Source organism: Lathamus discolor, chromosome 6 (assembly GCF_037157495.1).
Source record: "Lathamus discolor isolate bLatDis1 chromosome 6, bLatDis1.hap1, whole genome shotgun sequence".
NCBI lineage: Eukaryota > Metazoa > Chordata > Aves > Psittaciformes > Psittacidae > Lathamus > Lathamus discolor.
Window position 1 is genome coordinate 41,425,552 of NC_088889.1, and position 20,382 is coordinate 41,445,933.

The 20,382-nt window shown below is 35.1% G+C and overlaps 1 protein-coding gene across 9 annotated transcripts in view; it reads right to left on the bottom strand.

Annotated features, from left to right (window-relative positions):
- The window catches only part of NPAS3 (neuronal PAS domain protein 3), a 617,231-nt gene that overhangs the window by 403,609 nt on the left and 193,240 nt on the right, over positions 1-20,382 (bottom strand). For 6 of the 9 annotated variants that reach the window (XM_065686336.1, XM_065686334.1, XM_065686341.1 and 3 more), the window contains one exon: positions 20,295-20,345. The exons of 2 other annotated variants lie outside the window; for them this stretch is intronic. In XM_065686336.1, coding sequence (XP_065542408.1) covers positions 20,295-20,345 — 51 coding nt within the window. Of the gene's footprint in view, positions 1-19,677; positions 19,700-20,294; positions 20,346-20,382 lie in introns of those variants that run through there. One more of the 9 variants, XM_065686340.1, reaches the window with a different exon arrangement.

The following is a 20,382-nucleotide window of genomic DNA, read 5'->3' on the forward strand; positions in this document are numbered from 1 at the left end:
GGGACATACAAAATGAAAAATAACTCAGTGGCCCACATAAAAATTAAGCCTTACTGTAATATTTATATATCAAAATGTACTTTATGACACTACTGCATTTAAGATACACTTCCGTATGAACATTTAAATAAAGATGTTCCTAAGGCTTACAGTGTACTTACCAAAACACAGAAAATTTAATAAGATATAGAATTCTAAAAAAAAAAAAAAAAAAAAAAATTACAGAATTTATATTTTTCATTTTTAGATTCCATTATTAACAGCTGTTAAATCTAGGTGTATTTCCACCACTTGAAAGTTAAAACACATATTCAAAGCTTCATATTTTTTATTCACTTGACCTATACAGATGGATAAGACCCAACAAGAATTCCTTTCAATGTTTTGAGAGAGAGCTATATATCAGTTACTCACACAGTAAACTCACAAAATAAAAATATTTCCCATCTCAGTTAAAAAACAAATGTGAAAGAAAAGTTGGGAATTAAAAAAAAACCCAACCAAGCCTAACCATAAATTCAGAGGATAAATCCCATAATTTCCATGTAATTTTGTATGACTCAACAGCATAGATTCTAAATGTTAAACTGAGTCTTACAAGTGGTAATCTTTGTGTGGCTCCTGAATTGTCACCACTTTGTCCTCATGTCACTAATACTTTCAGCTCATGAGCTGATCAATGTTTTAATCCTTTTTTTTTTAAATACAATTTTAAAGTAATGTGCTAAGAATGCCTAAGAGATTCTCATTTTCTGCAGAAAAAAGCATAAATGAAGTATTAAATAGAAGTCAAACTGAAAAACATATTGCGCTCCCATATAAAGCACATTAAATTTGTCTATTAATACATGTAAGGACTATTTAAGTATTTTATGCATGTGTGTATCTAATTAAACACAGATATGCATTAATGCATATGTAATATAGGCATGAACATAAAAAATAAAAATACACTGTATTCAAAGCAGTCAATTAAGATTCATTCTAGCAGTTCTATAACTGGGAAAATACATGTGTAAAAAATTAATATGGTCCCCATACATATATATATATATGCTTACATGTATCCCCAGGATATATATAATAGGAATTGGAATGCAGCTGAGGGAGCTTTGAAATCCAGCCTCCTATTTTTTATCCTATTTATTTCATAAGGGCCTAGGTGATAGGACACACTTCCCTTTTTACATTCATGTAGGCTTTTGGCAAACAACAAAGCTGAAGTAATTCAGTGGTAAATAAGTCCTAGTAAAGATATACAGGAAAATGTCCAACAAGTAGTTTCATGTCACTTTTCTCAATTTATGTTACAGGTATATTTGTATTAAAAGACAAAAAGGATGAATACTTCAACATTTCTGTATAAAAAAATATGTGCATAAACTAACGTGGGTTTTTTTCCATGATTGAACTTTATACACCATGTTCTATTTTGCCTGAAACAGTGAAATAACTAGCATGTTGCCTCTCTGAAGCCGAAAGCAATTTCCTTTTCTAATTTTAGTTATGCAAAGCCTATGGGCATCATCAGCATTTAGTAATTAGTTTTATAATTACTGCTGTTTTGCTCACTGTCATTCAATTTTTCTTACAACATGGTCTGGGATTGAAACATCCCACATCCACAGCTGTGTAAATTGCCATCCATTTATAAGACAAAAAAAGTAACATTCAACATACATCATTATTCAGTCAAGAATGTGTTATTGGTACTTAGGTGATGCTTTGAGTACATAAGCTGCCCAGTAAAATAAAAAGAAATATATAATTCAAATACTTAGTAAATGCTACATAGGACTGGAAAGTCTGGGAAAATATAAATTGGAAATAAACCGATTTCTGTTAAGGAACATCTCAGCCTATTATTGATACCAATATGAAAAAAAAAATGTATCTTTTTCTGTTTAAAGGAATATTCAGGTACTGAGCTGAAAAACAATCAAATACAAATTTGCTGATACTGTAATTTGATCATTATTGTTACAAGAATTTGAAGTCTACTAACTACAGTCATCCAACCTAGAATTACATATTGATATAGTGTCAATATATTTTAATGTGATTCTACAAAATATTCCACATCCTTGACCAGTTAATTTTTTGAGTCCTAAAAATGAATGGGGTTTGGCACAACGGCTTTGGGTAAACTCAACAATTTACCTTAATGATTTAATACCCCAGCAAAATTAGAGATTGACTAAAGAATTCTTACAATACTAGTTCACAAACTTTCTATTTCAAAATTTTTAATTTTTTAAATTTCGAATTTAAAATACAATCTTAATTATGAGATTATAAAGGATAAATATGTAACGATCAAAGAAGAATGAAATATCTGTATTCTTAGCTTAAAATAAGGATAATTCCTTCAGTGAGCAAGAAATGCTTTATTTTCTAGAACATGTCTGTTTTCAAATTAATAACAATGAGAAGAAAATTCTCATGAAAGGTTCTGCCAGTGTCAGTCAGCTACCATGGATGCCAACTGCCAGAGCAGAGGTATGATCTTAGGGGAACCACCTTCCTTCAGAAGTGGCGAGACCAGAGAGCACCAGTGCAAGTGCTCAGAACACAATATCAGCAATGGGACAATTCATGTTGGAACTTCCTCTTTTCTAACAAAAAGCAGAATAATATAGTCCTTTTGATCTTATTTCCTATCATTTGCCAAGCTTAGGTAGGAGAAAAAAGCTGCTAATAAACATAAAGCTGTTATACACCAAGGACAGGAGTATGCTCACCCCAGTAAAGAGGCAGATAAGATAGTTTGCAGCAGAGGAAATACCTAGACAGATTGCTCTCAAGGAGCAGAAGTATCCTCTATTTTATGCAATACTTATAAAGTGTCCTGTATTTTTGTCTCAAATAGACATGGAGAAGAAAATAATTCTAAACATTGTTTGCTCCTCTTCATACTGAAAAAAAATCTTGGTTTAGTATGCTTTTTAGTGAATATATGAAATATATTTAAATATATGAAATATATTTAGTGAAATATGACCTGAGTCAGAAAATTCATTGTTTTCCCAAAGAGTAAAATTTTAGACCCTTAAACAAAGCCTGAAAAATGAAAAAAAAAAGAGCTCTGCCTCCATTCATTTACAGAGTATAAGATGAAAATATCCTCAGAGTCACAACTCAGGCAACTGCAGTAGGGGTTTGCTTATTGTTCCTCCAGCCCTTACTAACTATTCTTACCTACTGCTGCTTACAGATTAAAAGTCACAGCCTACTCCACACCCATCCTTACTGAGAAGCTCTACAGCCAACAAATTGCCTTTGTGGGCCTCTCAACATTATTCCTACTACATGAGGGTGATAAATTCCATTTACACAGGGTTTCCAACAAGGCTGTGTCATCAACACAACACAAAGCTCACCGGGGGCTACATACCCCACCACAGCCCACACAGCTCCTACCTCACCTTGACCCACTGTAGTCCAGCAGAATCAGAGTCTCACCAGAGTCCATCTGAAGGCTACAAAACAGTAAGGGTATCTGTCCCCAGGCACACAGGTCTGTCAGGAAATCTCTAATAAAAACATGACGCCTTCAAAGGACTGATGCCTAGACTTCATGCCAACAACTGGCTTTTCTGAATCTTCTTGTGTTTCTCCTTGTATGATGGCAGAACTCTTCCAAGCGACCAAAGGGTTGGTTGTTTGGGGTTTTTTTCTGTTGTTTTTAGAGTCTTGCTTTGGCTTTTGTTTTGTTTTGGTGGTTCTGGTTTTCTGGTTTGTTTTTTTTTTTTGGGGGGGGGGTTGGCTGTTGTTTTTTATTTTCTTAGTGTATGGAAACCTGCAAATATCATTGCCACCTCTGTTTCCCTTCATTCCTTAAACAGAAATACAGAGGAACCATAATGCACATAACTTTTGAGTAGAAAATATAACTTTCATTTCTGAATCTCTGAAAACATACAGCCAGTGGTGGATTATCTGGCTAAATGCAACTACAGTCTGTCTTTAGGAAAAACAAACAAACCCCCAAAAAAATAAAAAAAAAAAAAAAAAAAAATCAAACCCACCCCCCAGAAATCCAAACACAAAATCTGTGAAATGCATTTATGCATTTAGGCCTCATAAGTTTTGGGCTCAGTTACTGAAACATATAGATCCACATGCAGAGCTTTTTTATCTCTGAAATATGTAACAACATTTTATTGTGATCATGCTAGAAACACACCTCAATAAAAGCAAATTATTTCTACCATAAGAACTGAAGTATTTTGTGCATTGATGCACCATCCAAGCTAGATGAAAAGCATGTCATACGCTCTGCCTTTCACTCTACTTCACTGACGTGCTACACAGTATATAAAAAAAAAAAGATCAAAATGTCTTCTTCATGTATTGCTCAGGACAACTATGACTAATCTACAGGAATACCATTTCAGAAAGATATTTTAGAAGCTGGAGCTGATTAACTGGAAACTATTTAGGTGCCTGTTTACACATGGGGATACAATTTGGTGGTGGAAAGCCAGAAGAGGGGATTGAGTTAACCTTCCTGCATTCCTCACAGGGAGAGCTGCTTTGGGAATTCTGCACTCATAAGTCAAAGGGCCTGAAAATCCTCTCCTTATTTCGGATGGATCCAATAAAACATTGCAGTGGGGGAACAGAGGATCCACTATGGAAGAAACGTTGCCTGACAGATGTAGCAGATAAGTTACTAGCTGTAACACTGTCTTTTTTGCTAGCTTTTGAATACACTCTGCAATGACATGTGAAAAGATGTTTTTGAGATCTTCAAATTACAATTCTCATATAAATGCAAAGAAGTAATATTGCATATTCCAGAAACCTCTTCATTCATAAAATATTCCTGGCCATATGTCTGTAAACTAATAGCAATCACCAAAATGGCATGAAATACTTCACAAAAAAGTGTGAAAAATAACACATGACATAGATCTGATACCTCTTCAGGGAGAAGTTTCAGAGGAGAACACTTCAATGCTAGCAAAAGTCAGTGGCTATCAGAAACGTATTTCTTCTAATTTTGTCAGTACCTATTAATCCCAACTATGCTGACAGTCAAAGGTTAAAAAAGGGAATAAATTAACATTATTGTCAATCATTACATACAGAAGAATAATTAACTCAGTATGTTTATTTATCCACTTTTGCTACTTGATTAAATGAATGATTGATGACAGGTCCCTCGTTTTCCTTTTTGTGTTCAGTATGAAAGATGAGTATGAAACTAAACGGAGCCATTACATCAAAATTGTTAGAAGCATAAAATATGCTACAGATGGATTCAGATGATTTCAGCTTTCTTGTTACTTTACTGTAACTTACTAAAATACTTTTATATGTACACAAAATCTCCATTAATAGCAGAAATAACCCGTAATCCGACTTACTTTTCTCTCCAATATTATGCATTAATATTTAGGTTTCCCTTTCAAGAAAGAATATTTTAAAAGTTCTGTAGAGAAGTAGTGCAAATGAGTGCAATTATCCCATTTATCCTTGGATAACTCAACACTGTGTGCGAAGGGGTCAAAGCATTCTTAACTGCTAGCTAGTGTTATGAGTAAAACAAGCCTAATAAATAGTTTTGGGGAAGAAATCAGGGCAAATATGGATACAGTAAGTTGAAAAATTATCATTTGGGTAATATGAGATGAGGAAAGAAAGTAACAGAGTCAATTCTTAGTTCAACCTGCCTGTAAGATCTCCTCCTGGTAGCCTACTGTCAGGCAAGGCAACGGTGAGTGATATCATTTCAGATCCAGGGGTTTTCTTTTCTTACTTCACAAACAAGAGAAGAAAGACCTAAGTTCTGACACCACTTCTACTAGTGTAGCATAGAATTGAAATAATTTCCCCAAATTTTCCAGGGCAGATGAAAACTAAAGTCTTTGGAGTGAGCACTGAAGCAGTTTCCCCTCAGCTGACCAAGGACTGCTGGCTGGGCTAGGAAAGTTCACTGAATGCAACTGCATTTTTCAAAAGTTAAAGGAATTGACCCAGAAGTTTGATGAGGCTGCCCTTGTATGGGATTGAAAACAAAGTAAAATATCTTTCTTCCAAAGCAATTCACAGTAGTAAACGGCTGAGAGCTTGAAGCCTTTGTCTGTTACTTACAGAATTTACTGTTTGTTGAGAACACAAACTGAAGGAAGTCACCAGCAAAATCTGCAGCTCTGTTTACACTTTTGAAGAAACTACCTGACTCTGAAGAAGCTACTTTCTCTTAAAGACAAGGCTCATGTCTTTTTGTAACTTGGAAACACTAGGTACAGCTGAACTCAAATGATACAGATGGTCTGAGTCCACTTAACTCCAATTTTGAACTAAGGGAAGTCTGGATTCAAAAGGAGTTATTTTCTTCCTATTTCACACAAATTCTGGCTCCAGATAATATGCTGTCTTAGAAAGTGAATCCATTTTCCTTTCAGAGCCCTAACTTCTGTGTACCGCAGTATTAAGATTGTGATTGTGAGCGTGTGTGGAGGTGACTTTGAGGCATGTCCAGGTGGAAGGGAACCTTTTGGGCATGCTTAGTAAGGATTTCCTGAGCTTACTTAGTTTGGCTGTGCCATGGTTTCTCTTGTACAGATATGAAATTGATATCCGACATGCCAACGCAAGTTGTCTGAATAAGACAGGTATCAGATTGGAAGGTGGCATAAGGAGCTGTTCAGGCAACCCTCAACAGTTGTTTGTTTCCAGAAATGTTCTGGATTTTGCAGGAAAATTAACATCCCACTTGCACCTATCCTGGCCAACTCAATAATCCTGTGAAAGCCACTTTCCCCAGAAGGCTACTTCCCCAATGTCACTTTGTGGTGCTAGCTCTCTAAATTCAGTTCTCTCTACCACAGCCTATCCCTGCTGAAATAATTATGCCATTCAAACAAAACATAAACCAAGAGTAACCTTCACCATTTACAATTATTCCCAAGAATTCACCTCTTGATATTTTTTAATCCTTATCAGCAAAGGGAATCCAGAACTACCACAATGAGAAATTCATGTTAACTCCCAAAATATAAAATATAATAGTCATTCATATTACACAAAAATGCATATTAAATATATGCCCCTGGGATAAAACACAGAACATCACACTAGAATAGATACTGCAACTTTTACTTTAAGCTCTTATGCCCCTGTTATTGAAATACTGTGTTTAGCTGTGTTTCCTCCATTCTGAAAATATGTTAGAAAATTGGCTAGGACTCATGTAAGAGCTGCAAGAGTGATTATACTTCTGAAAATCATTCCCTACAGTGAAAGACTAAGAAAGCTCAATTTATTTAGTTACTGAAAAGAAGGTTAAGAGGATCACAATACCTACATGTGGAAGAGATTTCTGACAGTAGGCAGCTCATTAATCTAGTGAAAAAGGCATAACAAGATCCAGTGTTTGGAAGCTGAAGCTGAAATAAGACTACAAATGATGCACCCTTTTTTCACAGTGACAGTAATTAACCGTTGGAACAATCTGCACAGGGACATAGTTGATTCTTTATCATTTAAATACTTTACATCAACATAAGATACTTTGCAAAGAGATAAACCTGTATCTGGAAACAGATGCAGAAAATACTCCATAAGGCTCTCTGTCTGGGGTCTGCGAGAAGTCAGACTGGATGCTTATCACAGCTGCTCAACACAGTACCTTAACAGAACAGTTTTGCAAGTGCTCTGCACTTTAAGGACCAATCATCTCATGACCGTCGTATCGATCCTTTGTGTGAAGTTCAGTTCTGACTGAATAGTGTGTTGCCAAAATTCATCTTCCTGTTTGGCAGGTGAAATGAGAACCCTTTCAGGACATATATGGGCATCTTCAAAGATCATCCCACGCCATGTTCACTGTCTGGCATCATCACTGCTGGAGACCAAATTACATCAAAATGCCAGTAAGCACACACTGGAAAGCTGTTTGAGCACTTGCATTGCCTGATGCTTCTTTCAAGGAACATCTGTTGGGCTGACTCCAAGGTAATGATGGGTGAGTCAATATGTAGACCTTGTACAATGTTGGAGCTTTTAGTCTAAAGGCCACCAAATGGCCTTTCAACATAGCTGTCTGTATGGAGAATATAGTTCCTTTATATTTAATGAGGTCAATGGAGAATCAACAGCATCCATGAGGCTGTTGAAGAAATCAACAAAAGCAAAATGTATGATAAGGTTAGGTGAGACTTTAATTTTTCTCTTAGTTCCTTAGCAATACTTGTGAAAGAAAACTTGCCCTTTAAGACTTCAGGATAGGATGCTGGAGCAAAAGAATAACAGGATAAAAAAGAGCACAGAGACAGAAACTGCAGAGAGAGGGACAAGAACAGTATCAGCATTTATGCACAAAATAAGGAGAAACAGCCTGACATATAAGGGTAAAGAGAAAACAGTGTTAAATAAACAACAAAAATATTTCTCTTCAGAAGAAAATTAGACACCACATTTCCTCATCTCTAGGAAGGGACAGAAGAAACAATGAAAATATAAATAAAAATAAATACCATACCTTCAGAATGTGGTACAAGGGTGGAAGCCCACAGAAATCACACCTGGACTTGCTATACAATACACTTGCTACAGGCTTCTGTAGGTTATTTCAGAATACCTAGTTACTCTGTTTTTTTCTTGTGACACATACTTAAAATATTGGCAATGGACTATGAAATATTTTAAAAATACTGAACGGACTTTTTATAAGATTGACCTAATTAAGACCATATATATTATATATAATAATTATAATAATATAATAATTATTATATATTATAATTATATTCTATATAGTATATTATTCTGTAACACAGAGATTTAATATAAAATGAACTAGCAATATTCCTCCTACCTGACTGCTGCATTATCCACCCTGAGTATAAAACTTAATGTTATTCTGAAAATTATCTCCTCACAGACATGGGTTAAATTTCCTAATGAAAAGCTCATTAAATACAGTATTCTTGCGCAGGACATGAATATAGCGTTATTGCTTAAGAACTGGACTCAGTCCTGGGCCACAGGAAAAGGGCTCTATTCCCTGCTCTGCCACACACTTCCCATGTGATATTGAACAAGTCACTCGGCTGGCTTTGCAAATGTGCTCAGCAGCTGCTTCTTATGATCAGATTACCAAAGTGATGAAATCTTCTGTAAATCTGGCTATTTATTTTGTTGCTGAATAGGATCAGAGATCCTTTGAAATCTGTCCCCAGTTGGAGTGCTGCGTTCTTTTGAAAAGCTAGTCCTAAATCTGTATATGCCTCAATTTCTCTATTAGAATTATCAGCACTGTTATTGCTTCATCAAGAGGATGAGAAACAGCTAGCATACACAGCAGTTCAAATTTGAAAGGGGATATATAAATGTAGAGTTGTTCTGACAGTTGTAGAAATGTCTATGTACTTAAAAAAGCAAACAGAAAAACAACTCCTGATTTGTCCTAAATCTTTACAGAACTGTGGCTTTCTATAAAATCTGAAATGAGGTAATACTGTTCTTGTTGCTATAGGTAGTGCTTGGGAAAAAGCCAACAAAAAAATATTTCTCCCTTTTATGATTACAAATATGCACTTAATGACTTTCCAGATGATGAAATGAGACATGGTATTTTGTACTTGCATGTGGTACCACCCCATGCAAAGCAAAGCAAAACCAATTTTTATATGATACAAGTAGAACACAAAGTGACGACACACACACGCTTGTGCAGATGCACTCCGCTAACTTTGTAAGAATTATAGCGACTGACGTGTTCAAGCACTGAAATTAAGGTATTTATTATTTATTAAGCATTCAATAACAGCTCCATTCATGAGGAAGACTGTGGAACAACTGGAGTTAAGTAGTTTATTAGGGATTTGCTTGCCTTTCCTTCCTTAGGAACAGAAATCACAATATGACTAAAACCTTTGAAAGTAAAAATAAAAATATTCTCCTTGGCTTAAAAGCTAGTAAATAAACAGAAAAGATGTTTCTTAAGGGAGCTCGATATTTTACAACACCTAAGCCCCCAACTGGGTGGAGATTCTTTTTTTCCTCACAATCTCGGATAGATACAGAGGCTTACATGTTCCCTAAATTGTAAGCTCTCTATGAAGGGTGTTCTTTAATTACAGACAGCTAATGAAAACAGTTTTTACTGATCTCTCTAATGTCCTGGGAAAGTCTTTACTATGGATTCATTGTATTCTACTTTATAACCCTGATTGAAATGGGAGACCACAAGAGCATAGGGATTTGGGGGAAACTCGATTTCCTTCCTCTGTGTTCAAAGAGAACAGTTGCAGAAATTAAGCTGCGTTGATATTGTGGTCAAACTTTGGTCAGACTGTGGTTATACTTGCATATTATAAGATATAAAATCACTGCACTTTGGTTTTTAAAATTGCTGGGTCTACCTTCAGTATCTAAATGTTGTTTTGTTGACCACAGGTATCTAATATTAATATTACATGAAAATAAGAATTATTATTAAATCCATATACTTCAAACTTCACTTCCTGACACATGACTATTATTTACTCCAAATATTGAGATAGCCACTTTGGATAATACTAATAAAAATATAACTGCAAATATATGAAATGGGAAACATTGATTCACTTTTTCCATTAAAAAAAAAAAAGCTTGTTTGTGTGTTTTCTTTCACTTCAGACAAAATATTTTCACATAATTTTTTACTTGTAATATAGAGTGATGCAATTCTTGGTAAAACAAATATTAGAAAAGCCCATCCATTTACCCTGTTTTTTTCCCCTCAGGTCTACATACTAATATGGACATAGCTCCCTAAGTTTTTTTGTTTGGTTAGTTTTCTAAGATCTCTGTTACATTCATTATCAGTTGGCTAATCTATCTCTTCAGCTCTTCATATAGATGTATTTAATATATCCACAACAGATTCAACAAGGTCTAAAAGAAGCAGCTGAAGATATAGGGTAGAAGTTCAGATAACCCAGAAATCCACTCAACTGCATTAACAGAAGAAACAAAGGCTAAACTCTACGAAATTAGTAGCCCTTTCAGTATGTTCACATTCTCTGCTCAGCTGAGGAGACTAAGGTATGACAGATACACTGAAACTGTTAAATTCAACCACAAGATCCAATTCCTCAATTGTTGTCATTTGCTTTATTGAGGCTCTGACCAAAACGCTCTTCATAACAAAGACACTTCTGTTCAGAAAAGGACAAATAAAAAGACAAAAGTTCTATCAGATATTACAATCTACAGAGATCAACAGCCTTTTCTCATTTTACATACCAAAACTACAGCAGTGATTACTTTTTGTCTGTTTCTGATTACTAAAAGCAAAAAGCAGAACAAGCAGTTTTGGCATACCAGGTTTATTGCACATCTGTAATTGGCTAACCCCATCATGTGCATTGTTTGAAAAAGTTATGTAGACTGCACATATAATTTAACATATTCATGCTTCTAAAAAAGACCACCTGGAGCTAACCTGTGCAACATAAAACATGAATGTAAAAATCATATGGAAATATTTTATTAAGATCTTTGGAAAAGTGGACTGTTGTGGCACTGACTTTTACATAGATATTTCTACTGGATGAAAATCCATACCACTATATAATGATGAGAAATATATTTGGTTTTATTCGAAAGTTTTTCCTGACTTATTTTATCACCACTGCCAAGGCTGGAGTCAGTGAAACTGTGGACACTATTCTCCTCTTGACATATTTACTTCTTCAAGTCTAAAGCCAATACTTTTACCAAAAGCCACTCAGCCAATACTCAGCCAGTGTTCCCAACCATGAATTATAATGACATCAACCACCATCTTTTAGACAGAATGAGGAAGGTATGTTCTCAACTCAAGAGTGAATTTTAAATGACACAATGAGGCTTACTGTGCACAAAAAGACAGGCACACTGAAAGGAGGAAGAATTAAGTGAAAAGTTAAAAAGTATTTTTTTTGTTTCTTTTAAATATTAATATCCTTCACCAGGTTGTTTTCAGTACAAGACTGCATTGAGAATGTGAACACGTACAGAAAAATACAGAACTACAAAAAGGAGAGTCAATGCTGGAAGCTGACTACAAGAGGAAGACATTATCCACATTCTGTGTTTGAGCTAAGGACTCACATAAAAAATAAAAAATGGATAAGAAAAATAAATTGTATTAAAAGGACTTAATGAAAATGCATAAATGATCAAGTCAGTGCAACAGCATAAGAAGAGAAAAAAGGAAGATGAATAGCAGTGTAATAGAATGGAAATACAGTATGGATGGGAGTGAGAGAAGGACATCAGTTCTATTTTCGTCTCTTAGAGACACTTAGTTTGGTTGTTTTCCTATTTAATTGTTGAGTAGTAAGGTGGAGTTCTAGCAATAAACAGCTCTTCCAGGGACCAACATCTGATTGACAGCATTTTGGAACGAGTATTAATTTGTTACCAGCAGTAAATGTTTTGTGTCTCCACAAAAGTGATGGATAGAACTTTTTATGATACAAATAAAGCACATAAGAAACTAAATCATTCTATCCATTTCCGCTCGCAGAACTGCAAGGATCAGGTATGTTCTTTTTATGCCTTAGTTCATGCAAAGACAGACAGCTGAACTTGAAAGGCTTTTTCCATCATTCCTGCTCTTCACCACAAGGAAAACAAAACAAAAACTTTCAAAGCCTTTTAACAGCATTAACTACAAAGCAACAACCAGTAGCTTGGGGCTGAGGACAGCAAAGATTATGATAATAATATTAGTAATAATATCAATAATTTCAATTTAATTCTATTTAAATAAATTTTAGGAGGTTTGATATACTAAAATGCACAGAATAGAATTTGCAAGTTTTAAATTTGTATTTTTGCCATGTTTAGTCCCAGTTCACTGATGGCCATGCCCAGACTGGTTTCTGCAAAAACAATAGGGAAGCTCATTTCTTGATAGTAACTTTCATTTTGATCTGCTTTCCAAGATCAATCAGTTATACGTTTAATGTGTTTAGCTTGGTTCTGACAATATAAAGCTCTCCCGGTACTTAAGAACCATAATTCTTACACACTAGAAAGTCAAATGACTCATAAATACTTTGGTATACAATGCATATCCTAGTCAACTGGACTTGCAATGTCAGAGAATTAACCTAGGCGTGGTTTATAAGAACAACTTTCCATTTATCCATGTTTGTTTAAAAAAATATATCACCTTACTTTTATCCCTTTAGTGGAGGGATTTTTCCAGTATTTTGCCTACAACTGCTTTGAGGCTAAGACAGGTCAATACTGCAAACTTTGCAACTGCAAAGAGCAGATGATACTAAAAATTGTATCAGCCTAATATCACAGGCATCTTGATCCTTCTTTGAAAACAGAAAATTTATTCAACAGTTCTGGAATATCTGAGAAACACTGCAAGCTAAGATTCAGAATGATGATGCCCAAGAGTTTCAGAGTCTCTTGCTTGTACTATGGCGGGTAAGTTATCAAAGCAATACCGAACTGTGACAACCATAGCAGGGCAATGCCAGTGGATATTACTAAGATGTCAGGGGTTTCCCTGCTCTGCTGGGAAGATCTGATTTTTCAGCACACCTAAGAATTATACACTTTTGATTTTCAAGTACTTTTAAAGTTTGTTTCGGATACTAAAAAAAGATTTCTCATTTCCCCAAGACAGAGATAGCATTCATCATGCATTTGTATGGCTCAAACACAGAACAAGCAGTTCTTGAAGCCTCACGCTTGGGACTCAGGCATCTGGATTCCAGCAGCAGAATGCTTTTGCAGGAGGAGCTTAAAGGAGAATGAAGGAGGAACAAATAAGATGCTAAAACCCACAAGAAGGTATAATAAATCCATTTAGATCAAGAAGGTATGATATAGAATCATACAATCATTTAATGTTGGAAAAGACCTTTAAGATTGACTCCCAACTGTAAACCTAAACCTAACACTACCAAGTCCACCAAACTATGAACTCCGAACAGTCAAATTCTCCCCAGGTGTTTGTACTATGGATGACTGTGAATACATATACTCCCAGAACACTGCTGTTGAACTATAAAGACCCTTAGAATGCATTCCTACCAGGAAAACAATTAAGAAAACTCTATCAAACTCTCCTGCCTTTGCTGCACCAGTAGAGGTTTTACTATACACTACTGCTAATGAGCCTATACCATTGCAGAATCCTTCCCATTTCTTATACACGTAAACCTATCCTTTCTTTAGTTGTCCTAATCCTGCCAGATTTTTATGTAATGCCTCTACGTGCCTTTTCACCTTCTGCACCTCAGAAATTCCAGTTTTTCTGAACTGCTACATATTTCCCTTTTATTCCCAAAGTTTTACATAAATACATATTTTTAAAAAATTATTGATTTCACTTTCATTTTGGAAAAGAACGCAGTTTTACAATTTTCAGGTGCACTGGAAATCAGCATTTCATATTTTTTCTTTAAGCACTGTAGTCAACTTTTATTCTAATTTTCCATCAAAATATTTCCTCACAATCAATTTCAGATATTAGATTCACCATTATGCAATTAGTCCCTCAAAAGCACTGAGTGTATTGGTAGGCACCCTCCTCCATTTAGAGATTGAAAGCAATCAGGTCATGATCACTTGTCACTAGGCAACCACCAACTCCAAGTCCAGTATTCAATTCATCTTATCTATCACAATGAGATTCAAACAGAGCTACCTCATTTTGGGTTCCATATCTTTCATACTAGAAAACCATCAATAATTCTCACAAAGAACATTAATGTTTTACCACTGACTGTCTGAAATTTCCATTCTCATTTCCTACATTCAAATAACACCTAATCACCTTTTTCTCTAACCTATGTGATAGCTTGATGAGTAAGTTGCCTACTCCTACGGTGCACTGCCCCTATGGCCACATAAACAGGTTTATAATGGATAGACATTATGTTTGCAATCAGTGTTTGATACTGGTACATAGTCAGAGCACTTTATAGTGGCCTACACATAAACAGGAATCAGATTCCCCTAAGAAAAACGCCTGCAAGGTATGGAGAAATAAATTACAGAAATCTCAAGAGCACCACACCAAGAGAGATGGCAAGATTCAGAGACCCTTTTCATAGCAAGCAATACTACCAACTGAGCTGCATTACACTGTTTTCTTCTGATTGACCTTTTTGTGAAAAACAATATCTTAGGCCACAAACACTGAGGAAGAAAATAATTTGCATTTCTTTGCCCCTGTAGATTGTTTCCCCAAGACAGAATTGTGCAGTGGTTCACTGGAGAAGGTGGGTCTCGGTAGAAGGTTTGAGTGATTTTGTTGGGAAAGGCTTGTACTATCTTGTGTCTCCTGCTCAGAAGACAACACTCGGTTTGGAATATAAAAGGCTAACAACAAGTAATGTTATGTAAAGGGTTTCCACAATGAGGTAATTTAGAAAAGAACCATTTATTTATCTCTTAAAAATGCATACGTATCCAGCATAAAAATTATTAGAAAAAGGTATTTAAATTAATGAAAGTAATTCCACTTGACATTATGGATAACAATTACCTTGCTTTCCAATTATCATTATTCCTCATTTTCCTTTCCAGAGAATTCAAAGTGCTGGACTGCTTTTATCAACCTCAAGTTCCATAGTATGATAAGACCTTAAGTCTGTTTTTAACCTATACTTACATACTTTATTTATGTTAAGAATGGATCCTTTGAAAAACATGCCAGCTTTAAGGAAACAGGTGTAATTTTGGTTTAATGTGCCTTTTTAATTCTTGTGATTATTAAAACTTTTTTTATTTATTTTTTTATTTCATTACCAAGGCAGAATTGAAGTAATATTGAATGCTTAATTACAAGCAACACATCAGTCATATTTAGTTGAATATGACTAAAGAATTTGAACAATTTGGACAAGAAATATTTCAGTTCACCTCAAACACTTCTGACAGCATCTGTTTTCTTTTCATATGTATACATATTAACTCCAGAATACAGATTTGCAAAACTACCTAACTGCAGAACAAGCAACACTAAAAGCAGAGATGGCTAAACTAAAGTAACATTGTTCACACAACCTACCCATCAGTCAGTGCTATTTATTGAAGTCCTTTTCACTCCTCAGCTAGAACCTCTCATTCACTTCTCTTACAGCAGAAGCAAAATTATTTTACTTATGTAATGTAAAATGTAACAATTTGGCTTTAAAAAAAAAAAGAAAAAAGGAAAAAAGCTCATGATAAACTCACTTATAACTCGAGATTGTGGATAATCCTACAATTACTTTTTTCATTCAAAGAAAAGTCATGCCCGAAGTTGCTTTATGTATTCTAGTTTCCATATGTCATGCCATTCAGCAAAGACTGCCCAAAAACGAAATATATGGTGTGACTTTACATAAGCCGAACACATTGAACACACCAAAGACCATCACAGTGCCTCACACTCCTCTCCCTTCCTCTCTTCACTTGAAAAAAAGGAAGAAAATATGGCTTGGTAAAAACATCTATGATGCAGAGGGAAAAGAACATAAAGAGATCACTGAACACTTTCAGCAACAGCTTGTGCTAAAGAACATAAAGAAATTTGGAGTCAGACATTTGAAGACAATACTCCAAAATACGAAGGTTCTTATAAGAGTTTGATGTTGGAAAAGGACTACAGGGCCTTGCATGGATCAGGCAATCCGAATGCACAGGATGACTCAAGTACCTTGCTATGTGAAGCACTGCTTAGTGTCTGAACACACAGTATATACTATAAAAATACTACCATTCCCAGATCAGAACTTTCAGAAAACTCACTTCTGAGTGCAAAAAAATTGATCAGCAACTCATTTACTGCTCTCCTCCAAACACACCCCTTAAATACTGTGAGTCAAAGACTTTTGGAGGAATGGAAACAGCAGAGAATAGTACTGTTATTCATGACAAATTGTATGTAGCATGAGAATAGTAATTTTATTCCTACTGAGTATAAATAACTTTTTGACTATTTTCTGCCACATGGAAATCATGTCCTGGTCTTTAAGAACTGTAATCTCTAAACTCATCTGCTATAAGTTGTGGGTGTATTTGTTTACAAGGACTAACGTTTCCTGCGTACAGAATGCCTTAGACAATGTACCAAAAAACCTGACATCTGCTGTATTAGAAATGGAAAACTTATCCATTTTTTAGCAAATGTCAAATCATTGGCTATTGCTTTAAAGATTAATAAAAGATATAATAGCTTCTAGATAACCTCTAAATAAAGATTACTATGAATGGAGAAATGATTTACCAATAGTCACTACAATAAGATTTCTTTAAAGGTTACAATCATCAGTTATATAACTGAAACACTGCTGAGAATGCCTGGTCATTTCTTGAATAATGCATACTGTTTATTGTAGATTTGATCTGTATTATAACAATACAGATATTTCTAAAATAAAGGAGAAAGCTATCTGTTACTTTCCAATTGCTCAAGATATTTCCGTTAAGTAACTGGCTTTGAAAATATTATATACAGTTACCTGAGGGTTCATTTGCAAGAACAACTTGCAGAGATCATTACATAATACACATAAGAAAATAAACTCATCCGCCTTTACAGACTTTAAAGAAAAGCTGTGATAAATACAGGGCAGAGTAAAGGACCTTCCATTTAAAATTATTAAAATGCTGCACAATATTGGGGGAGAGATTTAAAACCAAGCTTTGAAATTTAATTATTGCACAAGCAGACCAGCACATTTGGGGGAAGGGAGAGGAACAAAAGAAAAAGTAGCCTACACAACCTAAGTACCTATCACATAATTTTCAAAATACCTTTAAGTCTATTCAGGAGATTGCTTGTGCACATACAAATATAATGTCTAGTGCTTTATTGTAGGATTATAAACCATACTTCACGTGAAGCTGCAAGCTATTTATGTGAGCTTGTTTATCCGTATGAACCTCTTCAAGGGCAGCAAAAAGCAACTTTAATAAATAAAAAGGAATTTCTTTTGAAGTAATTTCATGAATGTTTGATCAGAATGTGTTAACAAGTTTCTATGTAAGGAGATCTAGTGAAGTAATAAAATATACCTGTACTATTTAGTTAAACCTGCTTATGGGGAATTCTTATACAATGGAACACTGTTTCATCAAGCATTATTTTGATACACTGACACATAAATAATATAGTTCTACTTAGTATAAAGCTAAGTACTCAAACAGGGGGGAAAAAAGAAAGAGAAAGGAAAAAAGAAAAAGCGAAAATCCTTCCCCAGCTCCTCTGTGCACCTTATGCTTGTAGGAGTAGGAACTATATCACCAGATGGGTGGAGCAGCAGGAATACTACATCAATTAGGGTGAAAAGACATTAAATGTTTATCTATCACAGAATCACAGAATCCCAAGGGTTGGAAGGGACCTCAAAAGATCATCTAGTCCAACCCCCCTGCAAGAGCAGAGTAACCTAAAGTACATCACACAGGAACTTGTCCAGGCGGGCCTTGAATATCTCCAATGTAGGAGACTCCACAACCTCCCTGGGCAACCTGTTCCAGTGCTCTGTCACTCTTACAGTAAAGAAGTTCTTCCTGATGTTAACGTGGAACTTCCTATGCTCCAGTTTACACCCATTGCCCCTTGTCCTATCACTGGATATCACTGAAAAAAGCCTAGCTCCATCATCCTGACACCCACCCTTTACATATTTGTAAAGACTGATGAGGTCTTTTTTATAGGAAGAAACATGTTAATCTAGGCAAGACTATTTATGTTGTCTAAGAATACAGCTTTGTTCTCCCTTAAAACTGCTTTCTTCATTAGAATCTTTACAAAAAAAGGAAGCTTCAGTGTTCAGGTATATATTCAACAAGAGGATAATGAAAAACAAATCCCAGATACCCTGAAACCATACACAGAGATCTGCAGAGATCAGACTTCCCACAATACAGGACAGCTTGTAGAAGCACTGTATGTCTGTTAGGTACAGGAACTGGGGGAAGAATTATTTATTTTAACAGAGAGATCATAGATCGTACAGCAAAGTCCATTTTACATCTGCCTTGAAAAACTGGTTAGTTGTCTGAGAATAAACTCTCATCCTGAAAAAAAGGGGAAACATTTGCATATTATATCAGAAGCATGATAAACCATGCTATACTCATGCTCTGGATGATGTAATTATTACCTTTTTTTTTTTTTCTCTCCATGAAAATTATATATGATGTGGTAGATAATATAAACGAAATATATGAAATTACTCAAATATATCCAGCTACTAAATCATCAGCCCGAAAGTCCCTTGTTTTTATCTTCCATGTCTAACTTCATCCACTGAAAATTATAACTTTCCTTAACTAATATTGTTCCCTTACATGGAAGGGCAAGTAAAAGCCCTTTACAACATCAATACCAGTAACAATTCATTGGCAGTTGTGGGCTGATAAATAAGATTCTATTATCCCCCTCCTCCCTCCACCCTTAAAGTTGGCTTTTTCTTTTGCCTCATGCTATATTCAATCTAGTCAGTTTAGTATAGGTTAAGAGCTTAAGATCCATAACGTGGAAAAAAAGGAATATGAAGAGCTATATTCTCATATGCCTCTTCCCAGAATAAGTTTCCTCTAAACTACGAGATACCTAAAATAAGACAGGGTAGTTTTTCAGTGCTGTCAAAGCAAGGACAACCACAATTCCCAGGTTTTGGTAGCTTTGAGTTGCGTTAATAAACTTACTCCCTAATTTAAAATACTTACCAGACAGCAGGATCACACTCATCTGCACAAGTAGAATAAGTAAAAAAATTACAAAAAAACATCCAGTTTAGACAAGTCTTTTAAAACACTATTTAAGACAATTATCTTAGGATTATTTCACCTCTAAAATAACTGATTCCTCTATTAACTTGACTTTTGTGGCAACTCATGCCTAAAACATTGATTTTGCTGCCCAACTGCTTGTTTGAGTGAGAAAAGAGTGTTTAATATTGAAAACAGTCTATTTTGGTTGAAATGTTGATAGACACCTACTGGCTCAGAAGTCAAAACAATTTCTATACATGTTACAAAAAGATAAATGAAATTCTACTTTCTAACCTAAAGATTTAAATATTTGGATGTGCTGCTCTCTAACTTCCGAAATACATGATTCTACCTTTAAGGTTTAGCCAGCGAATGAAGAGACTACGTCCTTATTAATAAGGAATAATGCCATGATCCTCTCAAGCACATCCTTATATAAGATCCTAAACAATGCAATACAATAATTGCTAAATAGCTTTAAACAATTTACTGTCACCCAGCTTACAGCTGTAATAGTTACAGCAATTGCTTTATTGTTAAATAAAAAAAAATAAGTAAGAGGTTTATTTCACCTTCACATGGTGTCTTTCTCATGCAGACCTCAGATTTCCACATTTGTATCCCTTTAAAGGATTTGATATGCAGGGAAAGAAGAAAGGA